General features: G+C 45.0%; 1 protein-coding gene and 1 pseudogene across 17 annotated transcripts in view; both read right to left on the bottom strand.

Moving 5' to 3' along the window:
- LOC133090991 (protocadherin gamma-C3) overlaps positions 1–25327 on the bottom strand; it is a 165033-nt gene that overhangs the window by 68703 nt on the left and 71003 nt on the right. Inside the window, exon 1 of one of the 17 annotated variants that reach the window (XM_061189724.1) lies at positions 21156–23762. The exons of 12 other annotated variants lie outside the window; for them this stretch is intronic. In XM_061189724.1, coding sequence (XP_061045707.1) covers positions 21156–23579 — 2424 coding nt within the window. In that variant the 5' untranslated portion in view covers positions 23580–23762. Of the gene's footprint in view, positions 1–2804; positions 5359–12815; positions 15422–16201; positions 18809–21155; positions 23763–23831; positions 23851–25327 lie in introns of those variants that run through there. 4 more of the 17 variants (XM_061189728.1, XM_061189721.1, XM_061189731.1 and 1 more) reach the window with 4 other exon arrangements.
- Positions 6563–9684, bottom strand: LOC133089534 (protocadherin gamma-B1-like; annotated as a pseudogene).

Below are 25327 nucleotides of genomic sequence, written 5' to 3'. Positions count from 1 at the left end.
CTATCTTTCATGACCCCAAACAGGGCCTTCTCAATCAAGAACATGCCTAAGCACTTAAGATTTTTACAGTAGCTTTCATAAATTGTTAGAACAGTTTTACCTCCACTCACAAGTCATCCCATTGTATCGTCTGGAGGAGCACACAAATCATTATTACTTTTCCCAACAGAATGTAAAGTGTACTGATATTGAAAGCAGGACTCCTTTTTCTATCAACAATGTTAAAAAAAAAAGGGCTACTGTTAATTAAGTACATATTATGAACCAGATGGTTTATATGTTATCACTAGGCTTCACCACAATCTTTCAAATTACATATTACAATCCCTATTTTGCTGAAGCTGAAAGCAATTAAGTAACATCAAAAGTCACACAGTTAGGAGTTACCTCTTTACATAGCTAATGTTTCTCTGTCACACTACATCTTGGAAGACTGATATTAGGTAATCCCCAGAGCACATACATTTGTTCATTCATTCACTCAGCAACTATTTAATGAAGCCAATGTAGCTCATACTGGAAGCATAATTGAGATCACTGATACCTGACATACAGCCTAAGCGTCATCACTCTTCATTGCCCTAGCTCTTAATGATTTGTCCCTAAATCAAGTTACATGAACAGAGTCAGCATAATTGGACTATACTAGTTTAGCTTCCCAAATAATTTCTATTGTGTGTTACGTCTTTCATTTTGAATCAACCACCACAAGAAAACTGGCCACGTGATAAACATTTTGATAGCTTTTACAAAACAAAAGAAGTTACATTTCTCTCTATTTTCCTTGGTATTATTTAGAAAGCTCTACTTATTAAATTCCATTTGGAACTTCATGTCAATATGAAGTTTGCCATTTTAGATATGCTCAAAAACGTCCTTCAAGGGGGAAAGGTAAGCTGGGATGAAGTGAGAGAGTGGCATGGACGTATATATACTACCAAATGTAAAATCGATAGCTAGTGGGAAGCAGCCGCATAGCACAGGGAGATCACCTCGGTGCTTTGTGACCACCTAGAGGGGTGGGATAGGGAGGGTGGGAGGGAGACGCAAGAGGGAGGAGATATGGGGATATATGTATATGTATAGCTGATTCACTTTGTTGTAAAGCAGAAACTAACAGACCATTGTAAAGCGATTATACTCCAATAAAGATGTTTAAAAAAAAAACTTCCTTAAAAAAAAAATAAGACAAATAGATCCACTCTATATTTCCTTTTTCTGTCTTGGCTGTCAAGAAGCATAAAGTGACATGTGAATTTCAGTAGCAGTAACTGCCTCATTTTAGGGCAACTTGATTATCTTTCATTCTCCAAATCGTTTTCAATCTCTTTTATAAATCTTGGTTTTAATTAACTATTGTATTTTTGAAAACAGATAGGCAACAAGTCAGGAGAAAATAATTAGGATGTTATGATTTCCTTCCCCTTTATAGAATTCACCAAAAGAAACCAGGCTTCTCACAGGTTCCAGCAATGCTTTCCTAAGAATAATATATTTTAGCATTTGATTTCTGTTCAACATTCTACAATAAGCGTAAGGTTCTCAGGAAACAGAATCTGTGCATTTTCGAGAAAATTGTCCGTGTGTGAGAATTATGGGAAATTTTAAATAAGAAGAGAGAATTACTACAAATTTACCACGATATCAAAAATGTGCTCAAAACACAATCTGTTAACTCTGAATATTCCACAGAGTCATCATAATATCATCAGTGTGGGTAATGGGCAAAAGAAATATCTAAACTGGAAACACATATAGACTTGTATTCCTGAACTCTATAATGGGGATGAAAAATGAACAATCTCTTCAGTTTTTCCTCATGACAACACTTACACCGTGCATATTTCAGTGAGAACGTTTTAAATGCATAAGAAATAAACTCACGATATTTGGAATTTCATGAATGATGTGAAACCATGAAATAACTTAGGACACTGAGAAAGTATAATTTATGCTTACCTAATGACCAGAATTATTGCACTTGAAAAGAAACTAAATGCAATTTATGAATTTGTTAGGCAATTTCACGTGTAGTCAGAAGCCTCTCTATTTATAGACGTTTATTTAAAATATCATTTATATACTTTTTATTGAATTAGATTTATCCCCTCTAGAAGAATCTCTGTTCTTAACAGGTAAATTGGCATCAGACGTTCAACATAAACCTGATGCACGGCCAATGGGAAATAAAAACAGCACTCAAAAGCAGGAAGAGCGGGGCTTCCCTGGTGGCGCAGTGGTTGAGAATCTGCCTGCCAATGCAGGGGACACGGGTTCGACCCCTGGTCTGGGAAGATCCCACATGCCGCGGAGCGACTAGGCCCTTGAGCCACAGCTACTGAGCCTGCGCGTCTGGAGCCCATGCTCCGCAACAAGAGAGGCCGCGATAGTGAGAGGCCTGCGCACCGCGATGAAGAGTGGCCCCCGCTTGCCACAACTAGAGAAAGCCCTTGCACAGAAACGAAGACCCAACACAGCCATAAAAATAAATTAATTAAAAAAAAATAGCAGGAAGAGCTGTACAGTTGGTAAATTAAATTAGAAAAATTATATAGAGTATTAAAAAGTACTGTATAAAATGCATATAAAATTTTATATATAACATATACAAATATATTTTTTAAATTATTATAAATAAGACGTGAGGGAAAGCCTGAAGGAAGTTGGCCCGGTTGTCAATGGTGTCTGCAATGTTTATATAAATTTCTCGCTGTCTGTTTTATAAATTCCGAATAAATACTAATTACCTGTAATAAGAGATATCTTGCTCAAATCTCAGAGGAGAATATTTGATATGCACTCACCTGAATTAATGCATGATTAGGTTTAGAAAACACGGAATCGCCCGAGAGCAAGACAGGCTCGCTTTTCTCACAGCTCTCCTGGCTGACAAGCGTGTCCGCGTAGTTGGGCTGCGGGAAGATCACGTGACTCTTCCGCGAGTCCGCGGTGAGCGAGACCTCGTGGGAATAGGTCTGCAGGAAAGCCCGCACCCCGTCCACGCCCACAAAGTGAGACGTGGGCACACCCGCTAACCTGCCTCCTGAAGCCTGGAGCAGGCGCGACGTGTGCCAGCGCCTCAGCCTGAGCGCCAGCAGCACAATGACAAACGCGAGGAAGACGCAGGAGACCGCGGCCACCGCCACCACCAGGTACAGCGTGAGGCCTGAGTCGTCGGGGCTGGCGGGAGACTCAGGGCTGCCTAGTTCAGCCAGGACGTCGGGGATGCTGTCCGCTACTGCCACTGTGAGCGTGACAGTGGCTGAGAGAGGGGGCCGCCCGTGGTCCTGGACCGCCACCACCAGGCTCTGCTTGAGTGTGTCACTGTACAGCAGGGCCCGCGCTGTGCGCACCTCGCCCGTGTGCAGCCCCACCGCGAAGAGCCCTGGCTCGCTGGCCTTGAGGAGGCGGTAGGACAGCCAGGCGTTCTGGCCTGAGTCTTGGTCCACAGCCACCACCTTGGTCACCAGGTATCCGGGCTCTGCGGAGCGGGGTGCCAGCTCCACGCCCGTGGAGCCATCGGTGGGTACGGCGGGGAAGAGGATCTCTGGCGAGTTGTCGTTCTGGTCCAGCACGAACAGGCTCAGTGACACGTTGCTGCTGAGTGGAGGGTCCCCGCTGTCATGTGCCATCACTTGTAGCTGCAAGTTTCGGAATTGCTCGTAGTCGAAGGACCGCAACGCATACAGGACGCCAGTGTCTGAGTTTATGGAGATGTAGGAGGACAGGGGAGCTCCCTGGAGGCTGTCCTCCGCCAGGGAGTAAGTGACCCGGGCATTCTCTCCATAGTCGGGGTCATGGGCGGTCACAGAGGCGATGGACGCTCCTCTGGGGTTGTTTTCTAGGATATATGCGGAGTAGGAGGCATGAGAGAAGGTGGGCGGATTGTCGTTGGTGTCTGCCACGTTCAGGGTGATGTGAGTTTCCGTGGACAGGGGCGGACTTCCTCGGTCAGTGGCAGTCACCGTGATGTTGTAGCTAGGAACCAGTTCTCGGTCTAGGAGTGTGTCTGTTACTAAACTATAATAATTTCCGTAAGCCTTTTCTAATTTAAAGGGCAGATTCCCTTGGATGAAACAAATCACTTGTCCATTTTCCCCAGAGTCTTGATCGTTTACATTTAAAAGGGCAATTAACGTCCCTCTGGGAGAGTTTTCCAGAATGGAGCTGGAGAGAGAGGTGACTACTACTTCAGGGGCATTATCATTCACGTCCAAAACTGTGATGAGGACTTTGGCTCGTGCAGAATATCCTGCGTTATCCATTGCTTGCACTTCCATCTCGTAGAATCCTGATTCCTCGTGGTTCAACTCCCCTATTGTTGAAATTGTTCCTAAATTACAATCTAGCTTGAAAACTTGGGCCGCTTTGTTGTCCACATACCGGAAGGAATACATCACTTCCGCATTGGCTCCTTCGTCAGGGTCGGTGGCGTTGACCAGAAGCAGCTCAGTGCCCAGGGCCACATTCTCCGGAACGCTCACACGGTACTCGGACTGAGCAAACGCTGGTGCGTTGTCGTTCACATCAACGACCATCACACGGATGCGCGCGGTGCCAGTGCGGACTGGATAGCCCGCGTCGGAAGCCGTGAGAACCAGGTGGTGAACGGCCTTTTCCTCGCGGTCCAGGGCGCGCTCCAGCACCAATTCTGGGTATTTATTACCATCCGCTCCGCTTTGCACGTCCAGGGAGAAGTGAGTATTACTACTGAGCTCGTAGCTCTGGAGTGAATTCTTCCCTATATCCGGATCCCAAGCGTGGGGAAGGGGGAACCGCATCCCAGTGGCTGCATTTTCACTCATTTTAATTTCTAATTCACCTTCCTGGAAATACGGGGCATTATCATTAATGTCCCTCACTTCTACCACTACCCCGTATATTTTCACTTTATCCTCCATCAGAATCTCCAGATTTAGTTGACACTTGATGGACCCCATACAGAGCTCCTCCCGGTCTATCCTGCCGGTGGTGACCAAACTGCCGCTTCGCGGATTCAGAGCGAAAAGTTGTGTCCTACCTCTGGAGACGATGCGGACTCCACGCTCCTCCAGTTCCCAGGGCTCCAACCCCAGATCCTTGGCGATGTTCCCCACCCTAGAGCCTTTCTCCAGCTCCTCGGGAACCGAATAGTGGATTTGGGTGCATCCAGTTTCCCACTGAACCCCCAGGAGAACTCCCAGCAGGACCAGCTTTTTGCAGTCCTGGTGCAGTCGCGCAGGAATCATTGTCACTTTCCTTGAGGATTATTTCCAATTCTTCCCTTGATCACCGAAGTCCGGATCAGCTCATCCGTCCTTAAAATCCGACAGTTGGGGGACCCGAGCTCTTCCAATCAGTTTCCTCACAGTCCCGGAGATGGTTAGTTTCTATCTGTGCTTTGTGCTTCAACGCCGAGTGCCCGGCTAGCAGGATCTCTCTCTGCTTTTCTCTCCCTGATTGGTGAACAGCGGCGCTCAGAGTCCTAACCAATTACTGCACAATCTTAAACTCCGGGAAAGGATTTTAGTTTTTAGACCTTAAATAGCTCCACCTACTGTTCTTCAAATAGGGATGACAGCGGAGCCAACCAAAACTACAGTATTCATTTTACTTGGAATTTCAGTGAGCTTCTTTTTATTTCCCTAGATTTTTCATACAGAGCCACTTTCTTGAGATTATTTTCTGTACCTGTAGGCGTATTCTGATTTTTCCAATGAGCTTTTACATGAATTTGAAGTTTCTATACACAGTAGATTTAACTGTATATTTTAGTGCACCTGCTTTGATATCACCCCCACCACACATACACACCTATTATGGGAATCTCCTTAGGAGTTTCATGTTTTGAGAAATTATATAATAGAATAATTTAAAAATTCTCACCCAGCTAAAATCTGTGGCAAAATTTTTTGGTAGATTCTTAAATTTGCCTAAATGGAAGAACTACTTTAACATGTTGTTGACATTTAACATTTAAGAATCAAATTTTCACAATAATATGGAAACCTAAAAATAAGAAACTTGATTGTACACATTACCAGAATCACACCTGGCAGGAAATCAAGTGAAGAAGACACAGTAACATTTTAAGAACAAAATGGAAGCATTCCAACTAGCATTTGCTTGAAATAAGGGTAGTACTCTACTAATATATTTCAAAAAAATATTTAGGATCAATACCCTGTAATAAGCCATGATGGAAAAGAATATGAAAAAGAATATATATATATGTTATATGAATCACTTTGCTATACACCAGAAACTAACACAACATTGTAACTCAGCTATACTTCAATTAAAAAAAAGAGAGAGAATGTTTAGGAAAATTAGAACCCAAAGAAAATTATAAACTTACCTTTTTCTGGGAAACAAACCTAATTCCAGTTACTGAGATTTACTGGTAATATATTGGAAGCCCATCCGAATACAGGGAAAAAATCCTCACTATTGTGCTTTCATGTGTGTAAATATTTAGATTCTGAGGATAAACATGTTTGGCAAGTATACCATAAAATAATATCTTTAACACTGGGATGAAATCTACAGGTAGCTCTGAGAAAAGGTAGGGCACAAAACTGATCTATTCGATGGCACTCAAAGAATCCCTAGCAAATTGTACCTAGAGTAAAGAAAGGCCTTAAGAAAAGCCTTATATGCCAAGATATTGATGTTCTGAATAAGAGAAACGCCCAAAGGAAAAAAATATTATGCTTCCATTAAAATATTTGAATGGGGCTTCCCTGGTGCAGCGGTTGAGAATCTGCCTGCCGGTGCAGGGGACACGGGTTCGAGCCCTGGTCTGGGAGGATCCCACATGCCGCGGAGCAACTGGGCCCGTGAGCCACAATTACTGAGCCTGCGCATCTGGAGCCTGTGCTCCATAACAAGAGAGGCCGCGATAGTGAGAGGCCCACGCACCGCGATGAAGAGTGGCCCCCGCTTGCCACAACTGGAGAAAGCCCTCGCACAGAAACGAAGACCCAACACAGCCATAAATTAATTAAAAAATAATAATAAATAAAATAAAGCTTGGAAAAAAGAAAAATATTTGAATGGCAGCGGCATCATAATACCCACTTCTCACAGTAAGAGAGATTTTGTTTGTGGATAAAGAATAACTCAGATGAAATTGTCAAAATATTTAAAATACTTGAGGGTTAATAATGGAGTTGCTGACCCACCCAGAAAGGGACAGAGAAGACTGAGAGAGGGCAAACAAAACTGAAGTGATAGTAGATATAATCTGTTTAAGATTTTCTTTCCTAAATATTGGTTTAAAAAATAAACCAAACCCATATGCAGATGAAAGGCATTCATTGAAAGTCACGTGAATGGAAGCAACAGAGTTAGAGCTTAACTTGTTATTCTCTTCAGTGACACTTACTACCAAAAGAGCTTCATTAGAAAGATCTTGTGGGGGCACCATTTCTGGGGTCATGGTGAGAAAACTGAACCTTGTTTTCTGAGAATCGGCAACGTTCAGATTGTAGGAATAAGGCAAAGTGCCCTTGTTCTAGTTGGGAGAAACCCCTGCTGAAAGCAGCACCAGGTGGCCAGGCTAGAGGAGCGTCGCAGGCTCAAAGCAATGGCCAGAATCACCACGAGGAGGAAGAGCATAGAGATCAAGGCCAAGGCCACCACCAGGTAAAACCGCAGCTCAGCCTGGGGGTCAGTGGGCTCAGAGTGGTCACTGAGGTCCGGCAGCGCCTCCTGCAGGCTGTCCGCGATAACCAGGAGCAGCGTGGCGGTGGCCGAGAGGGGCGGCTGTCCCCCATCGCGCACAGCAACCAGCAGGCGCTGACGGGCCGCGTCCCTGTCGCCCAGGGCCCGCGCCGTGCGCACCTCGCCCGTGCGCAGCCCCACGCTGAAGAGTCCGGGCTCGCTGGCCTGCAGCACGTGGTAGGACAGCCAGGCGTTGTGTCCAGAGTCGGCGTCCACCGCCACCACCTTGGTGACCAGGTAGCCGGGCTGCGCGGCGCGCGGCACCGTGTCGAAGAGCGCCGAGCCGTCGGGCCCCAGCGCCGGGTACAGCACCCTGGGCGCGTTGTCGTTGCGGTCGCCCACCAGCACGCGCAGGCTCACGTTGGCGCTGAGCGCGGGCGAGCCGTGGTCGCGGGCCTGCAGCGTCAGCTCGAAGGCGCGCAGCTGCTCGTGGTCGAAGGCGCGCTGCGCGAACACCACGCCGCTCTGTGCGCTCACGGACACGTAGGACGGCAGCGGGCGCGGCTCCAGGTCGCCGGCCAGGATGGAGTAGGAGACGTGGCCGTTGGGCTCCAGGTCGGGGTCGGAGGCGCTGACTTGCGCGATGGAGGCTCCAGGCGGGTTGTTCTCGGCCACGTGGATCACGTAGGAGGCCTGGTGGAAAACCGGAGTGTTGTCATTAACGTCGCTGATGTGTAGAGTGACACTTCTGCTGGAGGAGAGGAGCTGCTTGCCCCTGTTGGTGTCTGCGATGGTGACAGTGTACTCTGGGGTCTGCTCCCGGTCCAGGGCCCCATCTGCCACAAGCTTGTAGTAATTATTGGCGGAAGATCCAATTCTCAAAGGAGCTCTCTCTTTTATGAGACATGTGACCTCCCCGTTTTCTCCCGAATCTTTATTATGTGTTTCGAACAAAGCAATCACAGTTCCCGGTTCTGCAACCTCGGTTATGGAACTAGACACTGAAGTGAAAACCACCTCTGGGCCATTGTCGTTCTCATCTAAAATTTCCAGTATAATTTTACACTCGGTGCCTATGCTTCCACCGTCCTGGCCTCTATGCTTATAGTATAACTGCTACTGATTTCAAAGTCTATAGGGTCTTTGGATTTAATTTCTCCACTTTGATGATCTAGCACAAACATATTTCCAATATCTCATAGTGTTTTGAAGGAGTAGGTGATCTCTGCACTGATGCCTTCATCCTGGTCAGTGGCCTTCACCTTTAGCACAAAGGTGCCTGAGGGCGAGTTCTCACGCAGGCTAACTTTGTACACATCCTGATTGAACACTGGGGGGTTATCGTTGGCATCAGTGACCTTGATCCTGATTTGAGTTTGCCAGTTCGGACCAGATCAGCCCCGTCCACTGCTGTCAGGACCAGGAGGTGAGAGCTCTGTTGTTCCCAGTCCAGAGGCTTCTCCAACACTAATTTTTGCCTTCGGTCTTACCTTCAACCATCAGAGAGAAATGCTCACTATAGCTGAGTTGGTGACTCTGCAGAGAGTTAAGCCCTATAGCTGCATCTATAGTTGATTCCAGGCCAAACCGAGTTCCTGGAATTGCAAGTTCATTGATTTGTAAAACAATGCTATTTTGGGGAAAATGAGGTGGATTGTCATTTATATCTTCTATTATCACGTTTACGTGAGAAACATTTAGAGGATTCTCTGCTACAATTTCTAAAGGCACGACACACAGAGGGTTTTGGGGGCAGGGTGACTCCCGATCTATTCTGTCACTCACAAGTACTTTCCCATTCTCCATGTTTACAGTAAAGTATTGTTTCTCTGCACTAACTCTGAGGTTGCGGGTCAATAAATCCCGTACATGCAGCTCCAGGTCCTCAGCGAGATTCCACACCACAGAGCCTCTGTCCATTTCTTCTGGAATAGAATAGCGGATCTGTTTGGAGAGTGCCCCGCATAACAAAGGCAGCAAGAAAGGGAAGATTACTTGCCGCCGCTGGGTGCCGCTCCTCTGCTTCCCCTTATTTCCCATCCTTCTGTGCATTGCTGCAGGCTCCAACGTTAAGAAAAGATGATTTATAAATTTCGTTTAAAATACCTACATCGACTACATAGAAAACTCAATGCTCCCAGTTTGAACACATCCCAATCTGTATTCTGGAATCAGATTTGCCAAGTAGAGAGCCTGAGTCCAGGCTACTCTCCTTTCCGACTTGCTTCTGTGACTACACAAGAAATCACTGGGGTAGATACTGGACGCTAGCTCTTGCAGCGCATTGGCCAACAGCGGCCCTTGGAGTCTATTTAGAAAACTGCAGTCAGAAGCCTTGTAAATAATGGGATTTGGTATTCCAACAGATATGTTGAACTGATGTATAGGGAATGAGGCAGTTTAGGAGTTTTGGATAGGTCTGTTTTCCAGTGTTCACTACCAAAGAGGGTTCCTTAGAGACGGGATCCTATAGAAGAGCCATTAACCTAGTAATGAGAAAAGTTTGTCATTTTCTCATTAGAGGCAAGGCACATATTGGAAGAACAAGGCAAAGTCTCCTCTCCAGATTTAGAACAAAGACCACGTGGAAAAAGAGCCCCACCATGTGGTATGGGGAAATTTTGACAGCCATGAAATGACACCCAGTATTATCTTCAATCTGATATGTGTATGATTTTCCTCCTCCTTTCATCAGAGGAAACTGGAGGAGAGATCAAAGCTGTATAGGTTTTACTCAGGATTAGGATAGCCAATACCATAAAGTCTTCTTGTTACTTATAAAAGAGATTTATGAAAAGGATTATGAAGTGTTTTACACTTTCATCATAAAGAGAATATAAAAGCATACCCTAGTAGATTACTATAGGAATTTAATGACATGAAATGTGAGGGTTTTATTTTTATCCTTTTATTTAACTGTACCATATGTTGCCTCTCAACAGAACTTTATCACTACCTCTAATCAAAATAACCTTCTTAATCTCAAGTGTCAAAACCAACCTTTCCTTTTTATTCTCTAAGATCTTGGCTGCCAACTCCTAACAAGTTCAGACTATGTTAAAAAAAAAAAATGAAACAACCTCCCTCTTCCAGCAAACACCTCATATTCTTTTTATTCATCTAATTTCAGTTCAAGTAAAAGGCCTTAAATCTTTTTTCTCAGTTTGGAATCCCATAAACATAAATTCTATCCCTAGATGCTCAAAACACTAACATTTTTCTTGACTTCAAGACAAATTTAGGCATCTGTTGCAGGACTTCCCTTTCCTACAATTGAAATTCTTTTTGCCCAAACATTAGATACTCAATTTATAGTTAACTGTAGTAAGGTCAATTCTGAAATGAGAAGGGATATCTTGAAAGGGAACATGAACATGCAAGTAATTTGCACCAAATATCTAGAAGTGGTGTGAGAGTGCTGAGCTGAATTGACTGTGGAGATGATTCCTGAGATCAATACCCTAGATAAGTTTCCTTTTCCCCCTTGACTTTCCTAAACATTGCTTCAGATAACACATTATTAGGTAACTATCAGGGCTTCAATAACAAGTTGGTTCTGAATATAAGACTTGAGTATACTTATATTTAATTTAAAAAATGAGTTTACATGAAACTAACACAACATTGTAAATCAACTATACTTCAATTTTTAAAATGAGTTTACACACAGACTTAGAGAATAGACTTGTGGTTGCAAAGGGGAAGAAGGGGTGGAGGAGGGAAGGATTGGTACTTTGGGATTAGCAGATGCAAACTATTATATGGATGGATAGATAAACAACAAGGCCCTACTGTATAGCACAGGGAACCATATTCACTATCCTGTGATAAACCATAACAGGAAAAAATATATATATATATAGAAAATATATTGAAAATATATATATATATATATGTATAACAGAATCACTTTTCTGTGCAGCAGAAAAAAATATATATATATTGAAAATATATTGAAAATATATATATATGTATAACAGAATCACTTTTCTGTGCAGCAGAAATTAATACAACATTGTAAATCAACTATACGTCAATAAAATTTTAAAAAATGAGTTTACAAAGTAAATGAAAAAAGGAATCCAAGACTCCTAAGCATAGTGAAAACAAACAAAAATATCCAGAGGAATACCAGCTAAATCAGTCTCATGAATTCTAAATATCCACTCCATCTCTTATATTCACAAACTGTTCCATACAAATAAATCTGAAAAATGTAAGCATGTTTAGCAGATTTGAAAATAACTTTTTGAGAAGGACTGGATCAAAATTAAAAGCTATTTCTGTAGGAGAATTTACTACATTAAAAAAAAAAACCCTTCAACGATACACAGACACTAAAGTACAAGTAAAAGAATAAAAGGAAAGAACACCAGTTCTACAATTCAACTATTTCTTCAGAACAATCTAATGACTTCACTGTAGAAGTAGAAAAGATGTCTAGAACTTACGACGAAAAAGTGTGCTCTACATTTCCTCTCCCAAGAGACCCTCATATCTAAAAGGCACTCAGTATGTCTTGTTTTGGTGGGGTAAATAAATGAGACAAAGTTGAAATAATCAACAGGATCTAAATGTATTACCAGCCACCAAAAATCAAAACAGAATTCTTTTGTGCTCAGAGAGGAGCGTACGTGTGTAAAAGTGTATATGTGTGAATGTGTGTGTATATGTATTATAGATAAAGACCTAGAGTAAGTATGCTATTGAATCAACAGGCTCAAATATGAACATTAGAAGTAAAACAAATAATGGTAGAATATAATTATAAATCAGTGGAGGCAATATGAAGTCGAATTGATGTTTATGAATCATTAATTTGAATCATAACCAGTTTACATTGATAGCCAGACACTGGTGATAGAAAAATATTACTAAAATTCAACTTACAACAAAGCAAGCCATGATAACTGAACTGGACCTTTGAATTAAAACAAAGAAACAAACAAAAGAAGCTGACAGGACCAAAAAAAAAAAAAGCCTTTCACAAAACCTTTCTGAAAATTGATGATAATTTGATGAAAGGTAAATTACAGAAACTCACGTTTTGCTTTAAATATATAAGAACATATGCCCCACCCCAAACAGTTTTTATAACAGGCTCAGAAAAAAGTAACTTAAAAGACCTGTGCAAAGATATCAACAATTGGGAGGCAGGAAATAAATCTCACCTGATTACTGGTAGGATCACATTTGCCTAAACCGGTAGCTGAATCTTCAGCTATCAAAAGAGGCTCGCTTTTCTCACAGCTCTCCTGGCTGATGAGCGTGTCCGCGTAGTTGGGCTGCGGGAAGATCACGTGACTCTGCCGCGAGTCAGCGGTGAGCCAGGCCTCGTGGGAATAGGTCTGCAGGAAAGCCCGCACCCCGTCCACGCCCACAAAGTGAGAGGCGGGCACACCCGCTAACCCGCCTTCTGAAGCCTGGAGCAGACGTGGCATGTACCAGCGTCTCAGCCTGAGCGCCAGCAGCACAATGACAAAGGCGAGGAAGACACAGGAGACCGCGGCCACCGCCACCACCAGGTACAGCGTGAGGCCTGAGTCGTCGGGGCTGGCGGGAGACTCAGGGCTGCCTAGATCAGCCAGGACGTCAGGGATGCTCTCGGCCACAGCCACAGTGAGTGTGACGGTGGCAGAGAGAGGGGGCTGGCCGTGGTCCTGGACGGCCACCACCAAGCTCTGCTTGGGCGCGTCTCTGTCCAGCAGGGCCCTCGCTGTGCGCACCTCGCCCGTGTGCAGCCCCACCGCGAAGAGCCCTGGCTCGCTGGCCTTGAGCAGGCGGTAGGACAGCCAGGCGTTCTGGCCTGAGTCTCTGTCCACTGCCACCACCTTGGTCACCAGGTATCCAGGCTCTGCGGAGCGGGGTGCCAGCTCCACGCCCATGGAGCCATCTGTGGGGACAGCAGGGTACAGGATCTCGGGTGCATTGTCATTCTGGTCCAGCACGAATATGCTCAGTGACACGTTGCTGCTGAGCGGTGGGTTCCCACTGTCATGCGCTGTCACCCACAACTGCAGTTCACGGAATTGCTCATAGTCGAAGGAGCGCAGCGCATACAGAATGCCGGTGTCTGAGTTTATGGAGATGTAGGAGGATAGAGGTGCTCCCTGGAGGGTATCCTCTGCCAGAGAATAAGTGACCTGGGCATTCTCTTTGCTGTCCCGGTCGAGTGCAGTCACCGAGAAGAAGGAGGCCCCTCTAGGATTGTTCTCAGGAATGTAGGCAGAGTAAGAGGAGTGAGCAAAAGTGGGCGGGTTATCGTTGTCATCTGCTACATTCAGTGAAATATGAGTTTCTGTAGACAAGGGTGGACTTCCCCGATCTGTGGCTGTCAACGTTATATTATAGCTCTGTACCTGCTCCCTGTCCAGTGCTCTGTTTGTTATCAACTTGTAATAATTTCCGTAAGTCTTTTCTAATTTAAAAGGCATATTGTTAGGAATGAAACAGGAGACTTGACCATTTTCTCCAGAGTCTTGATCTTGCACATTTAGAAGAGCAATCACAGTACCTGGAGGAGAGTTTTCCAGCACTGAATTAGTAGAAGATGTGATAGTTATTTCTGGAGCATTATCATTCACATCCACAACTGTGACCAACATCTTAGCAGTGGTGGAGAGACCTCCACCATCTTGGCCTTGAATTTCCATCTCATAGAATCTGTATTTCTCAAAATCCAGAGACCCTTGTATTAAGACTTCTCCAGATTGAGAATCCAACTGGAATATCTCAGAAGCTTTGCTTTCCATATTCAGGAATGAATATACCACTTCCCCATTGATTCCCTCATCTGGATCAGTTGCGTTTACCATAAGCACCCGAGTTCCGGAGCTGAGGTTCTCAGGAACACTCACTCCATATACAGACTGTGTAAACTTTGGGATATGGTCATTTACATCGAGAACCACGACACGGATGGAAACAGTGCCCTGGCGGATGGGATCTCCTCCATCTAAGGCTGTGAGGAGGAGGTGGTGAGCAGCCTCTTTTTCCCGGTCCAGGCTCCCCTCCAGCACTAGCTCAGGATTCTTGGCCCCATCCGTTCTGCCTCGCACTTGCAAAGAAAAGTAATTATTAGGGTTGAGCTGGTAGCGCTGGAGGGAGTTCATTCCCACATCTGGATCCCTAGCATTAGGAAGAGGAAATCGCGATCCCGGAGTTGCATGCTCACTGACTTTTATCTCTACTTCCTCCTCCCGGAAGCTGGGGGCGTTATCATTAATATCCATTATTTCCACCTCCACTCCGTAAATTTTAAGGGTATCTTCCACAAGTATCTCCAAGTTTAAAAAACAGGAGGAAACCGCCTCACAGAGCTCCTCCCGGTCTATCCTATCAGCAGTGATCAAGCTGCCACTTCGCGGATTCAGAGCGAAATGCTGAGTCTTTCCTCCGGAGACGATGCGGACTCCGCGCTCCGCCAGCTCCCTAGGCTCCAGCCCCAGGTCCTTGGAAATATTGCCCACGAAGAAGCCTTTGTCTGTCTCTTCCAGCACCGAGTATCTGATCTGCCCAGCCCCAGACTCCCGCAGCGCCCCCAGGAAAATATACAGTAGGACCAACCCGCTGCGGTCCAGGAGCAGTTGCCGATTCGCCATGGCAGTGGCTGAGCCTATATTCCGCGGTTTCTTGAGCTGTTTGGTTCTGAATCAGCTTATGCATCTACGAAGTCACTGGCTAAGTGCATCCAAAATATATTAGAGAGCGAAGAGAAGTACTTTTAAGTTTCCAGCATCACGATCTGTGAGTATCCACTTCACTCTGCTTTGTGTTGTAGAGGTAGGGGAGGGAGGGACTCTAGCTCGCAGCTTCCCGTTTCCCTAATTGGTGAACAGCGGCGCCTAGAGCCCAATCTTATTATTGCAACGAGAAAGAAAAACTCAACTAATGTTGCTGTTCCTGAAGTTATCACACTTACCTCTTTGAGAATCACAAGTATTTGTAAAGCTTAAAATTGCAGACAATAAAGTATTATGTAATGTGATGTTAAAGGTTTACCAAGAGCACTTATGAAAAGAGTAATTATTTAAAAGGCTTGCTAATTATAAAAAATTTCAAATACTACTGGAACTGAAAACTTGCAGGTTAGATTTGGTTCCTCCTGATTTTTACTGACTGAAGGGAACAGCATTTGTGGTTGTGTAACTAGCATGGTTCCAACAAAATCAACAGTTAGGATTATGACTATAATTCTTACCAATGTTTATTGAGTAAAATAAAGATTAAATGTTTGAGAAAATTTGGATGGCATTAGGGTTGTCATTTAAAATACCACAATATAAATATATAACTGTATTCCATATCCTTAATTAAAAGGTGTTCTATTTCATGAAAAACTGACCTGAGAGTGCTCTATATATTTTACCTTAAAATGCACTTGAATAGTAGAGGGAATGCAGCATCATAAACTTTAGTCTTAATAGTAATACCCATAGGTTTGAATTAGATTTTAGGAACTTTATCAAGAGAGGGAATCTAGAATCTCGAAATAACAGTGCTATATTCGAATATATTGGCATATTGGAATATAAAAAGCATTATTTTAAATACTTACCTGTTTAAAAGTGTTCTTATCTGCTTCAACACTAAGAGTTAAAACGCTAGCCAATAGCACTGAAGAGCTATCTTTGTTGAGAATATCTTGTGTGGCAGGACAATGTTCAACAGATGTGAGAAAATTAAATTCCGGATTAGTCTGATTCCCAGGCACACATAAATTATCGGCATAGGGCAATGTTCCCTCACTGTAGTTGGGAGGAATCTCAGGACCAGACTTGGAGCAGAGAACAGACCCAAAGCAGCCCCCAGCGGCGCTGGGGCTGGAAGAGCATCGAAGGCGCAGGGCAGTGGCCAGAATCACCACGAGGAGGAAGAGCACCGAGATCAAGGCCAAGGCTACCACCAGGTAAAACTGCAGCTCAGCTTGGGGGTCAGTGGGCTCAGAGTGGTCACTGAGGTCCGGCAGCGCCTCCTGCAGGCTGTCCGCGAAAACCAGGAGCAGCGTGGCGGTGGCCGAGAGGGGCGGCTGTCCCCCATCGCGCACAGCAACCAGCAGGCGCTGGCGGGCCGCGTCCCTGTCGCCCAGGGCCCGCGCCGTGCGCACCTCGCCCGTGCGCAGCCCCACGCTGAAGAGTCCGGGCTCGCTGGCCTGCAGCACGTGGTAGGACAGCCAGGCGTTGTGTCCAGAGTCGGCGTCCACCGCCACCACCTTGGTGACCAGGTAGCCGGGCTGCGCGGCGCGCGGCACCGTGTCGAAGAGCGCCGAGCCGTCGGGCCCCAGCGCCGGGTACAGCACCCTGGGCGCGTTGTCGTTGCGGTCGCCCACCAGCACGCGCAGGCTCACGTTGGCGCTGAGCGCGGGCGAGCCGTGGTCGCGGGCCTGCAGCGTCAGCTCGAAGGCGCGCAGCTGCTCGTGGTCGAAGGCGCGCTGCGCGAACACCACGCCGCTCTGCGCGCTCACGGACACGTAGGACGACAGCGCGCGCGGCTCCAGGTCGCTGGCCACGATGGAGTAGGAGACGTGGCCGTTGGGCCCCAGGTCGGGGTCGGAGGCGCTGACTTGCGCGATGGAGGCTCCAGGCGGGTTGTTCTCGGCCAAGTGGACCACGTAGGAGGCCTGGTGGAAAACAGGAGCGTTGTCGTTGACGTCGGTGATGCGTAGGGTAATGGTAGCGCTGGAGGAGAGGGGCGGCTTGCCCCTGTCAGTGGCTGTGATAGTGACATTGTATTCCGGAGTCTGTTCCCTGTCCAGGGCCCCATCTGTTACTAACTTGTAGTAATTATTAGAAGAAGAATGAATTTTAAACGGAATGTCTCTACTTAAATTACATGTGACTTCTCCATTTTCCTTGGAATCCTGGTCCCGTGTTTTGAAGAGACCTACAACCATTCCTGGCTTGGAATCCTCCAAAATCTGATCAGAGAGAGAAGTGATGATTATTTCTGGGCTGTTGTCATTTTCATCTAAAACTTCTATAATTACTTTACACTGTGTAGAGAGGGATCCTCGGTCCTTTGCTTCTACATCCATGGCATATCTTTCCACATCTTCATAATCCAGGGGTTGATGAGTTACAATGTTTCCTGTAGCCGAATCCAGAGAGAACACGTGCCGGGCTGTATCAGCCACACCAAGGAATGAGTAGGTGATCTCTGCATTGACGCCTTCATCTTGATCAGTAGCGCTCACCCTCAGCACGAAGGTACCTGGGGGCACATCTTCCCGAAGGCTGACCTTGTACACATCTTGGCTGAACACAGGGGGATTATCGTTGGCATCCACTACCAAGATTCCGATCTGAACGGTGCCGCTTCGCGGCGGATCCCCGCTGTCTAAGGCTGTCAGCACCAAGTGGTGAGCGCTCTGCGTTTCTCGGTCCAGGGTCTTCTTCAATACCAATTCTGGATATTTGCCACCCTCAGGATTGTCTTTCACCACTAACGAGAAATACTCATTAGGACTTAGTTGGTATTTGCTCAGTGAATTCATACTAATATCGGGATCTTTTGCAGACTCAAGAATTGTTCCCGTCCCTAGACTGACAGATTCACTGATTTCTAAGTTTATTTCATCCTTATGGAATTGAGGAGCATGGTCATTAATATCCTCAACAACCACAATGACATGAAAAATATTTAAAGGATTTTCCACCACGGCCTCCAACTGCAATTCACATCTTCTTCTCTCTTTACATATCTGCTCACGGTCTATTCGGTCCTTCACAAGTAAGTCCCCACTCTCTGCGTCTACGTTGAAAAGCAGCTTCTCAGCGCTAACTCGCAGCTTTCGAGCCGACACATCCAGGACACTGAGCCCTAGATCCTTGGCGAGATTCCCTACCACAGAGCCCTTGGCCAGCTCCTCGGGAATGGAGTAGCGGATCTGCTCGCAGAGCGCGGGGTAGAACAAAGGCAGCAGGAAGGGAAACAGTACCTGCCGCCGGCCGGCCGGACGTCTCTGCGTGCAGCTCCCTCCCATTGCGCGCTCTAGTTCTCGCTGGGTCCCAGTCTTTATAGTTGGAGAAAATGTACACGGGCGCACTGGTAAAGCATTTGGTCCAGGACAGGCGGAGCCCCCAGGCTTGGGGCTGGGAATCCGTGTGTGCTGGGGAGAGTCTGCGCGGCCAGGAGCCCCAGCGTGTAAGCGGGTTTCCTTCTCTCTGTGTTGGTGGCTGTGCTGGAAATCCCTGGCTAGATAGAGGCTGAGGAATCCCGGGCGTCTACGCTTGCCCTGCACTGGCCGACAGCGGCGCCCAGAGGCTCCGTGTGGAACTGCAGTTTAGTTTTTCTCTGCTCTATTTAAGGAAGTCTTTTTCTTTAAACGCAGGATGACCGCAACTAAAATATTTGAATATTATTCCTCGGTGACTCCGTTTTCATCATGAAACATTTTATTCACATGGTCAAAACTATTATATATTTTATATGTTAAAATTTTACATATATTTTGAATAGGTAGAAATATTTCTTTCAAAATCTAAAAGGCACAAAAGAATGTAGAGTGAAAAGTCTCCTATTCCATTGCCTACTGCTATCCAGTTCTTCCATCCAGAGGCAATCAATGTTGCTGCTTTTAAGAGTAATTATCCACAAAAGAAAGTACTAAAGATAAGCAAAAAACTTTTTTTTTTTTGGGTCTTCAATCCAGGTTTATATTTGGCTAGAAAAGTATTAATCCATCCCCCCATATTTAGGAACCAGAATACAAACACTGTCATGTTCATTACAATCATCTAAGGTGTCCTATATTGCTTCTAAGTAATTATATTTTAACATATTTGCTTACAATAGTTACCATGTCAAAAGAGTAGGGTTTTTTTAACTTATATTTTTCAAAATAATAGAATTATTTGAAATAGATTCATACTAATTTTGACTCTCATGGGCAGAAATTTTAAATGACAGTTTCAATGATTTAAAAGTTAAAAAATAAAAGTTAATAACTATGACTCTAAAGATAATAACTATGCTCTCCTTCCACAGACATATCCTTGAACAAAAGTTGAATGACATGAAAAAAGTCATGGTCTCATAAATATTTTGAAACACATTAGGACATGATTTGACTTTACACTACCATATTAGTTTAGAAGAATATTAGTAATAAATTATAAGAGATCAAACCAAATACATCACTATCTTCACTTAACTAAATGGGCTTATCAGTAACTCCACTGACCATCTGTTTATAATTCTATGTACTTCTCTGCTTGTATTCCGATCTCATACAGAAATGACATCTCTTTCTTGACTTTAAGTTTATTTTGACTTTAAATTACAGAGTTTGCAGAGTTTCAGGTGGACCTTTCTTTCTCTATATAAAGAGTCACTGAAATGCTTTTGGCACACACGTTTGCCCCTGTACTTGGGAACATGTACCACTCTATCTCCCCAAATTCCAAATTATATATATTTTTTCATCCTTAGAAATCGGAAAATTTAACAAAAAGTACAGAGAGAACAGAACCCCAAATTTGTTTCTACAGGCTCTCTGGAATCCCTATTGAGCAAGGAAAGTAAAATTAAAATGGTATGTCTTCTGGGACTTCCCTGGTGGTACAGTGGTTAAGAATCTGCCTGCCAATGCAGGGAACACGGTTCGATCCCTGGTCCGGGAAGATCCCACATGCCACGGAGCAACTAAGCCCAGTGCACCACAACTACTGAGCCTGTGCTCTAGAGCCGGTGAGCCACACTACTGAGCCCGAGTGCCACAACTACTGAAGCCTGGGCGCCTACAGCCCATGCTCTGCAACAAGAGAAGCCACCGCAATGAGAAGCCCGCGCACCACAACGAAAAGTAGCCCCCGCTCGCCACAACTAGAGAAAGCCCGCGCGCAGCAACAAAGACCCAACGCAGCCAAAAATAAATAAATAAATAAATAAATAAATAAATAATTTAAAAAATGGTATGTCTCCCACATGACAGTATGAAATTGGAATCACAGGCAAAATGGATGCTGCAGTGTTACCAGGTATGATTACACTTGAAAAAATTTAAGCACACATTGTTATGAATTGTTAATAGAATATTATTGAAAATGGGTAGGATTTCCAGTGAGGCTAATGCACTTGTTTCTGACATTTACCTATTCTTACCAGACCTGCCTTCAAAGCAAGAGGCAGGGTTGTTTAAGGGGCTGGGATTTCAACATGTAGCCACTGGGAGAGCACACAAATTGACAAGACACTTCTGTATGAAAGTCCTCTCTTAGGAACTGTCAGTATTATGCTCAACAAAACTATAAAATACAAGACTCCGTGAAGCTACTCATAACAGCCTATCACAATAAACCTTCATGGGATTAGGTGACTAGTTACCAGAAAGTAAAAACAAATTAGCCTTAATAACCATCAAGTTCTACTCTTCAATGTTTCAGCAAGAAGCAAATGTCATTGAAATGGAGGGAAAAGTGAAAAAATTAAGTTTCCACCAACATGCTGCAAACCTAAAAGTAAAACCAACCATAATTTTTAAAGGAGAGAAAAGGAACAAAAATAGAACTCACTGGCACCAAAGGGGTATCTTCTATAGGAAACTTCGAATCATCTAACAAAGACTGAGGATCCTTTTTCTCACAGCTCTCCTGGCTGATGAGCGTGTCCGCGTAGTTGGGCTGCGGGAAGATCACGTGACTCTTCCGCGAGTCCGCGGTGAGCGAGACCTCGTGGGAATAGGTCTGCAGGAAAGCCCGCACCCCGTCCACGCCCACAAAGTGAGAGGCTGGTACGCCTGCCAATCTGCCTCCAGAAGCCCGGAGCACACGCGACGTGTGCCAGCGCCTCAGCCTGAGCGCCACAAGCACAATGACAAAGGCGAGGAAGACACAGGAAACCGCGGCCACCGCCACCACCAGATACAACGTGAGGCCTGAAGCATCAGAGGCGTGCGGGACCTCCAAGCTGCCCAGATCAGCCAGGACATCTGGGATGCTATCAGCCACAGCTACGGTGAGCGTGACGGTGGCAGAGAGAGGGGGCTGCCCGTGGTCCTGGACCGCCACGACCAGGCTCTGCTTGAGCGCGTCTCTGTCCAGCAGGGTCCGCGCTGTGCGCACCTCGCCCGTGTGCAGCCCCACCGCGAAGAGTCCCGGCTCGCTGGCCTTGAGCAGGCGGTAGGACAGCCAGGCGTTCTGGCCCGAGTCTCTGTCCACAGCCACCACCTTGGTCACCAGGTAGCCAGGCTCTGCAGAGCGGGGTGCCAGCTCCACGCCAGTGGAACCGTCGGTGGGGAGAGTGGGGTACAGGATTTCGGGCGCATTGTCATTCTGGTCCAGCACGAATATGTTCAGTGACACGTTGCTGCTGAGCGGTGGGTCCCCACTGTCAGTGGCTGTCACCTGCATCTGCAGGTCATGAAACTGCTCAAAGTCGAAGGATCGCAGTGCATACAGTACTCCTGTGTCAGAGTTGATGGAGACGTAGGAGGATAGAGGTGCCCCTTGGATAGTGTCTTCAGCCAGGGAGTAAATAACCCGAGCATTTTCTTCACTGTCTGTGTCCAGTGCAGCCACTGAGAAGATGGAGGCACCTCTGGGGTTGTTCTCTGGGATATAGGTAAAGTAGGAGATGTGAGAGAAGGTGGGTGGGTTGTCATTGATATCTGCCACTTGCAGGGTGAAGTGAGTTTCCGTGGATAGGGGTGGACTTCCTCCATCTGTGGCTCTTACTGTGATATTGTAAGAAGATACCTGTTCCCTGTCAAGGACTTTGTGTGTCACCAATCTATAATAACTGTCAATGGATTTTTCTAACTTAAATGGTAGATTCCCCAATATAGAACAGGTGACCTGCCCATTCTGCCCGGAGTCCAGATCATGCACGTTTAAAAGAGCTATAACAGTCCCCAGAGGTGAATCTTCCATCAGGGGACTAAACAGAGATGTGATCGTCACCTCTGGACTGTTGTCATTTACATCTTCTACTGTAATCAACACTTTAGCAGTTGCAAGATATGCCCCTCCATCTTCAGCTTGTATTTCTATTTCATAGAAACCTGTTTCTTCATAATCTAGATTTTCTGATAGTTTTATTTCCCCCGTATTTTTGTTTAGTTGGAATTTCAACAGTTGTGTGTCAGGTAATTTTCGGAATGAATATGTCACTTCTCCATTGGCACCTTCATCCCTGTCAGTGGCGGTGACTGTCAACAGCTGTGCACCCACAGGCAAGTTCTCGGGAACACTCACTCGGTATTCGGACAAACTGAAGACCGGAGCATTGTCATTTGTATCGAAAACAGTCACACTGATGAGGACAGTGCCAGATCGGAGAGGGTCACCCCCGTCGACGGCAGTTAGGACCAGATGGTGCATTGCCTCTTCCTCGCGATCCAGGGCGTGCTCCAGCACCAGCTCTGGGTACTTAACGCCATTGACACGGCTTTGAACTGCTAGGGAGAAGTGTTTATTGGAGCTGAGCTGGTAGCTCTGTAGGGAGTTCACGCCCACATCCGGATCAACAGCTTCCGGGAGAGGAAAACGCATTCCTGGAGCGACGTTTTCATTAATTTTTACATCTAGATTTTCTGCTTGGAATTTTGGTGCATTATCGTTAATATCAGTTACTTCTATTTCTACTCCGAAAAGTTTCATCCTATCTTCCACAAGAATGTTAAAACTCACCAGACACGGCTCGCTCTGAGCGCAGAGCTCCTCCCGGTCTATCCTGCCCGCGGTTACCAAGCTGCCGCTTCGCGGGTTCAGAGCAAAGAGCTGCGTCCTACCTCTGGAGACGATGCGGACTCGGCGCTCCGCCAGCTCCCGGGGCTCCAGCCCCAGGTCTTTGGAGATGCTGCCCACAAAAGAGCCTTTCTCTAACTCCTCGGGAACGGAGTAGCGGATCTGCCGAGCTTCGGCCTGCCACGGCATACAGAGGAAAAGGCAGAGCTGGACCAGCGCGCTGCGGTCGGAGCTATTCCTTTGAGCGGCCATTGTTGTCTGGTGACGGAATTCTCGCTGAGTCCTCACTGGGCACGCTGTGCGTTTTGGCTGGGTCCTTTTTCCTTCTCTGGCTGCAGGGAGTCTCTGCAGCCTGCGCACCTTAAATTCTGGAGTGAGTTTCGCTGCATCCCTGGAGCCTGTTTGCAGGAACTGTGGAGCTTTGTGTAGTTGGAGTCCTGAGAATCCGGATTGAGCGCTTGCTGCGGTTCTCTCCTAGTGGGTGAACAGCGGCGCTCAGAGTCCTCAGAAGTTACTGCACCCACTGTGTATGCAATAGAAAACAAACGCTACTCTATTTTTTGTTGTATATTTTATTTTATTTTACATTACTTCTTTGGTTTCTCAACTGACATCCTTAAATCAACTACTATTTGTAGTTTTCTTACTCTTGGAATAAAGTGGAATGAAAGTACCTCAAAGTATTAAATGATAATAGTTGATTAAATATATATTTGCAACACTCATTTTCCCAATAGAAATATATCCACTTTAAAAGGTAAGTAATGCTTACTTTCTTTCCTATGAGCCTCTAGCTATATTCAGAAAATTCTTACAATTTAATTTGAAATTCTGATTTAAATGGTCCATCTGTGTTTAGTAGACATTTATACAGAGACTATGAGATATACCCCTTAAAATTTCACTTAGAATTTTTAAATTTTAGATTGATCAATCAACTAATTAATTATATTTGTTTAGCATTAAGATTGTGTAAAAAGTTTTCAATTTTTTCTAAAATAGTTTTCCTGAGCCTCAATGAATTTTTTGAAAAATATATATTTTTATTACAGGCATATATTATTAGAAGTTAACTTGACCTATTTAAATGAGTTGAGCTGGTAATCACAAACTAAAAGGAACATGTCTGTATTGCAGTGGGAAGAGAAATACATACAAGTGCTACAATTTTTAAAAACGGAGTTAGAAATAGTGATGTAGGTTTTTGAAAAATACGTATTTATGTCAAATGACCTGTTTTCCCCAGGGCGTTGATGCCTATATAAATAATCTCTTCTTTGCATGTTGTATGGAAGCCCAAAATAAAGTGGCGTACACATCTTCAGTTGTATATCCCCACCAACCCAGTAGTAGTTCTTTCCTCAAAGATGAGGAGTTTGGAGGTTGACTTCTTTCATGCAGAGAGAACAGGTTGTTCAGAAATGTTTATGTCCCTATGCCCCCAAGTATAGAACTCTTCAAAGATTTTACCTTTTGTCTTCAAAGATTGTATATCAGACAATCAGAGACAGAGATTGAGCACAGAACACAATAGCATTTCATTTGCTTTCTTGAAAACTCCTTATCTTGCAATGTAGAGAAAACAGGATTGGGAAAGTACAATTTGAGCACCAAGAAAAGTAAAATGAAAGCCAGAAGGACCAAAAATTGAAGAGAAAAATTCCTCTAGGGTAGTTAGTATTAAGATTTTGGGCCCATAGAAAACCTGGCAATGGAATCAAAGTGTTGACTCCTCTACCAAGAAAAATGCATACATCTGTAACTTTACATGCAATTTCAGGAATTCGTGGATCTGCTCACCATGCCCCCTCAGATGCTTACAGTTTTAAAAATTGTTAAAATAAATGAAGATACCCAAATGCACATACAAGATTATTTGCACTACATGTTTCTTTGAAATGAGCACCTGTTTGGATATTTAATGAGTAGCTAATATTATTAAACTTTAAAAAAACATATAAATAGGGTATGGAAATTTCAACTTAAATCTCAGCAGATTT

Source organism: Eubalaena glacialis, chromosome 4, assembly GCF_028564815.1.
Source record: "Eubalaena glacialis isolate mEubGla1 chromosome 4, mEubGla1.1.hap2.+ XY, whole genome shotgun sequence".
NCBI lineage: Eukaryota > Metazoa > Chordata > Mammalia > Artiodactyla > Balaenidae > Eubalaena > Eubalaena glacialis.
The sequence above is the reverse complement of the archived record's forward strand: the minus strand, read 5'-3'. Positions and strand labels throughout refer to the sequence as shown.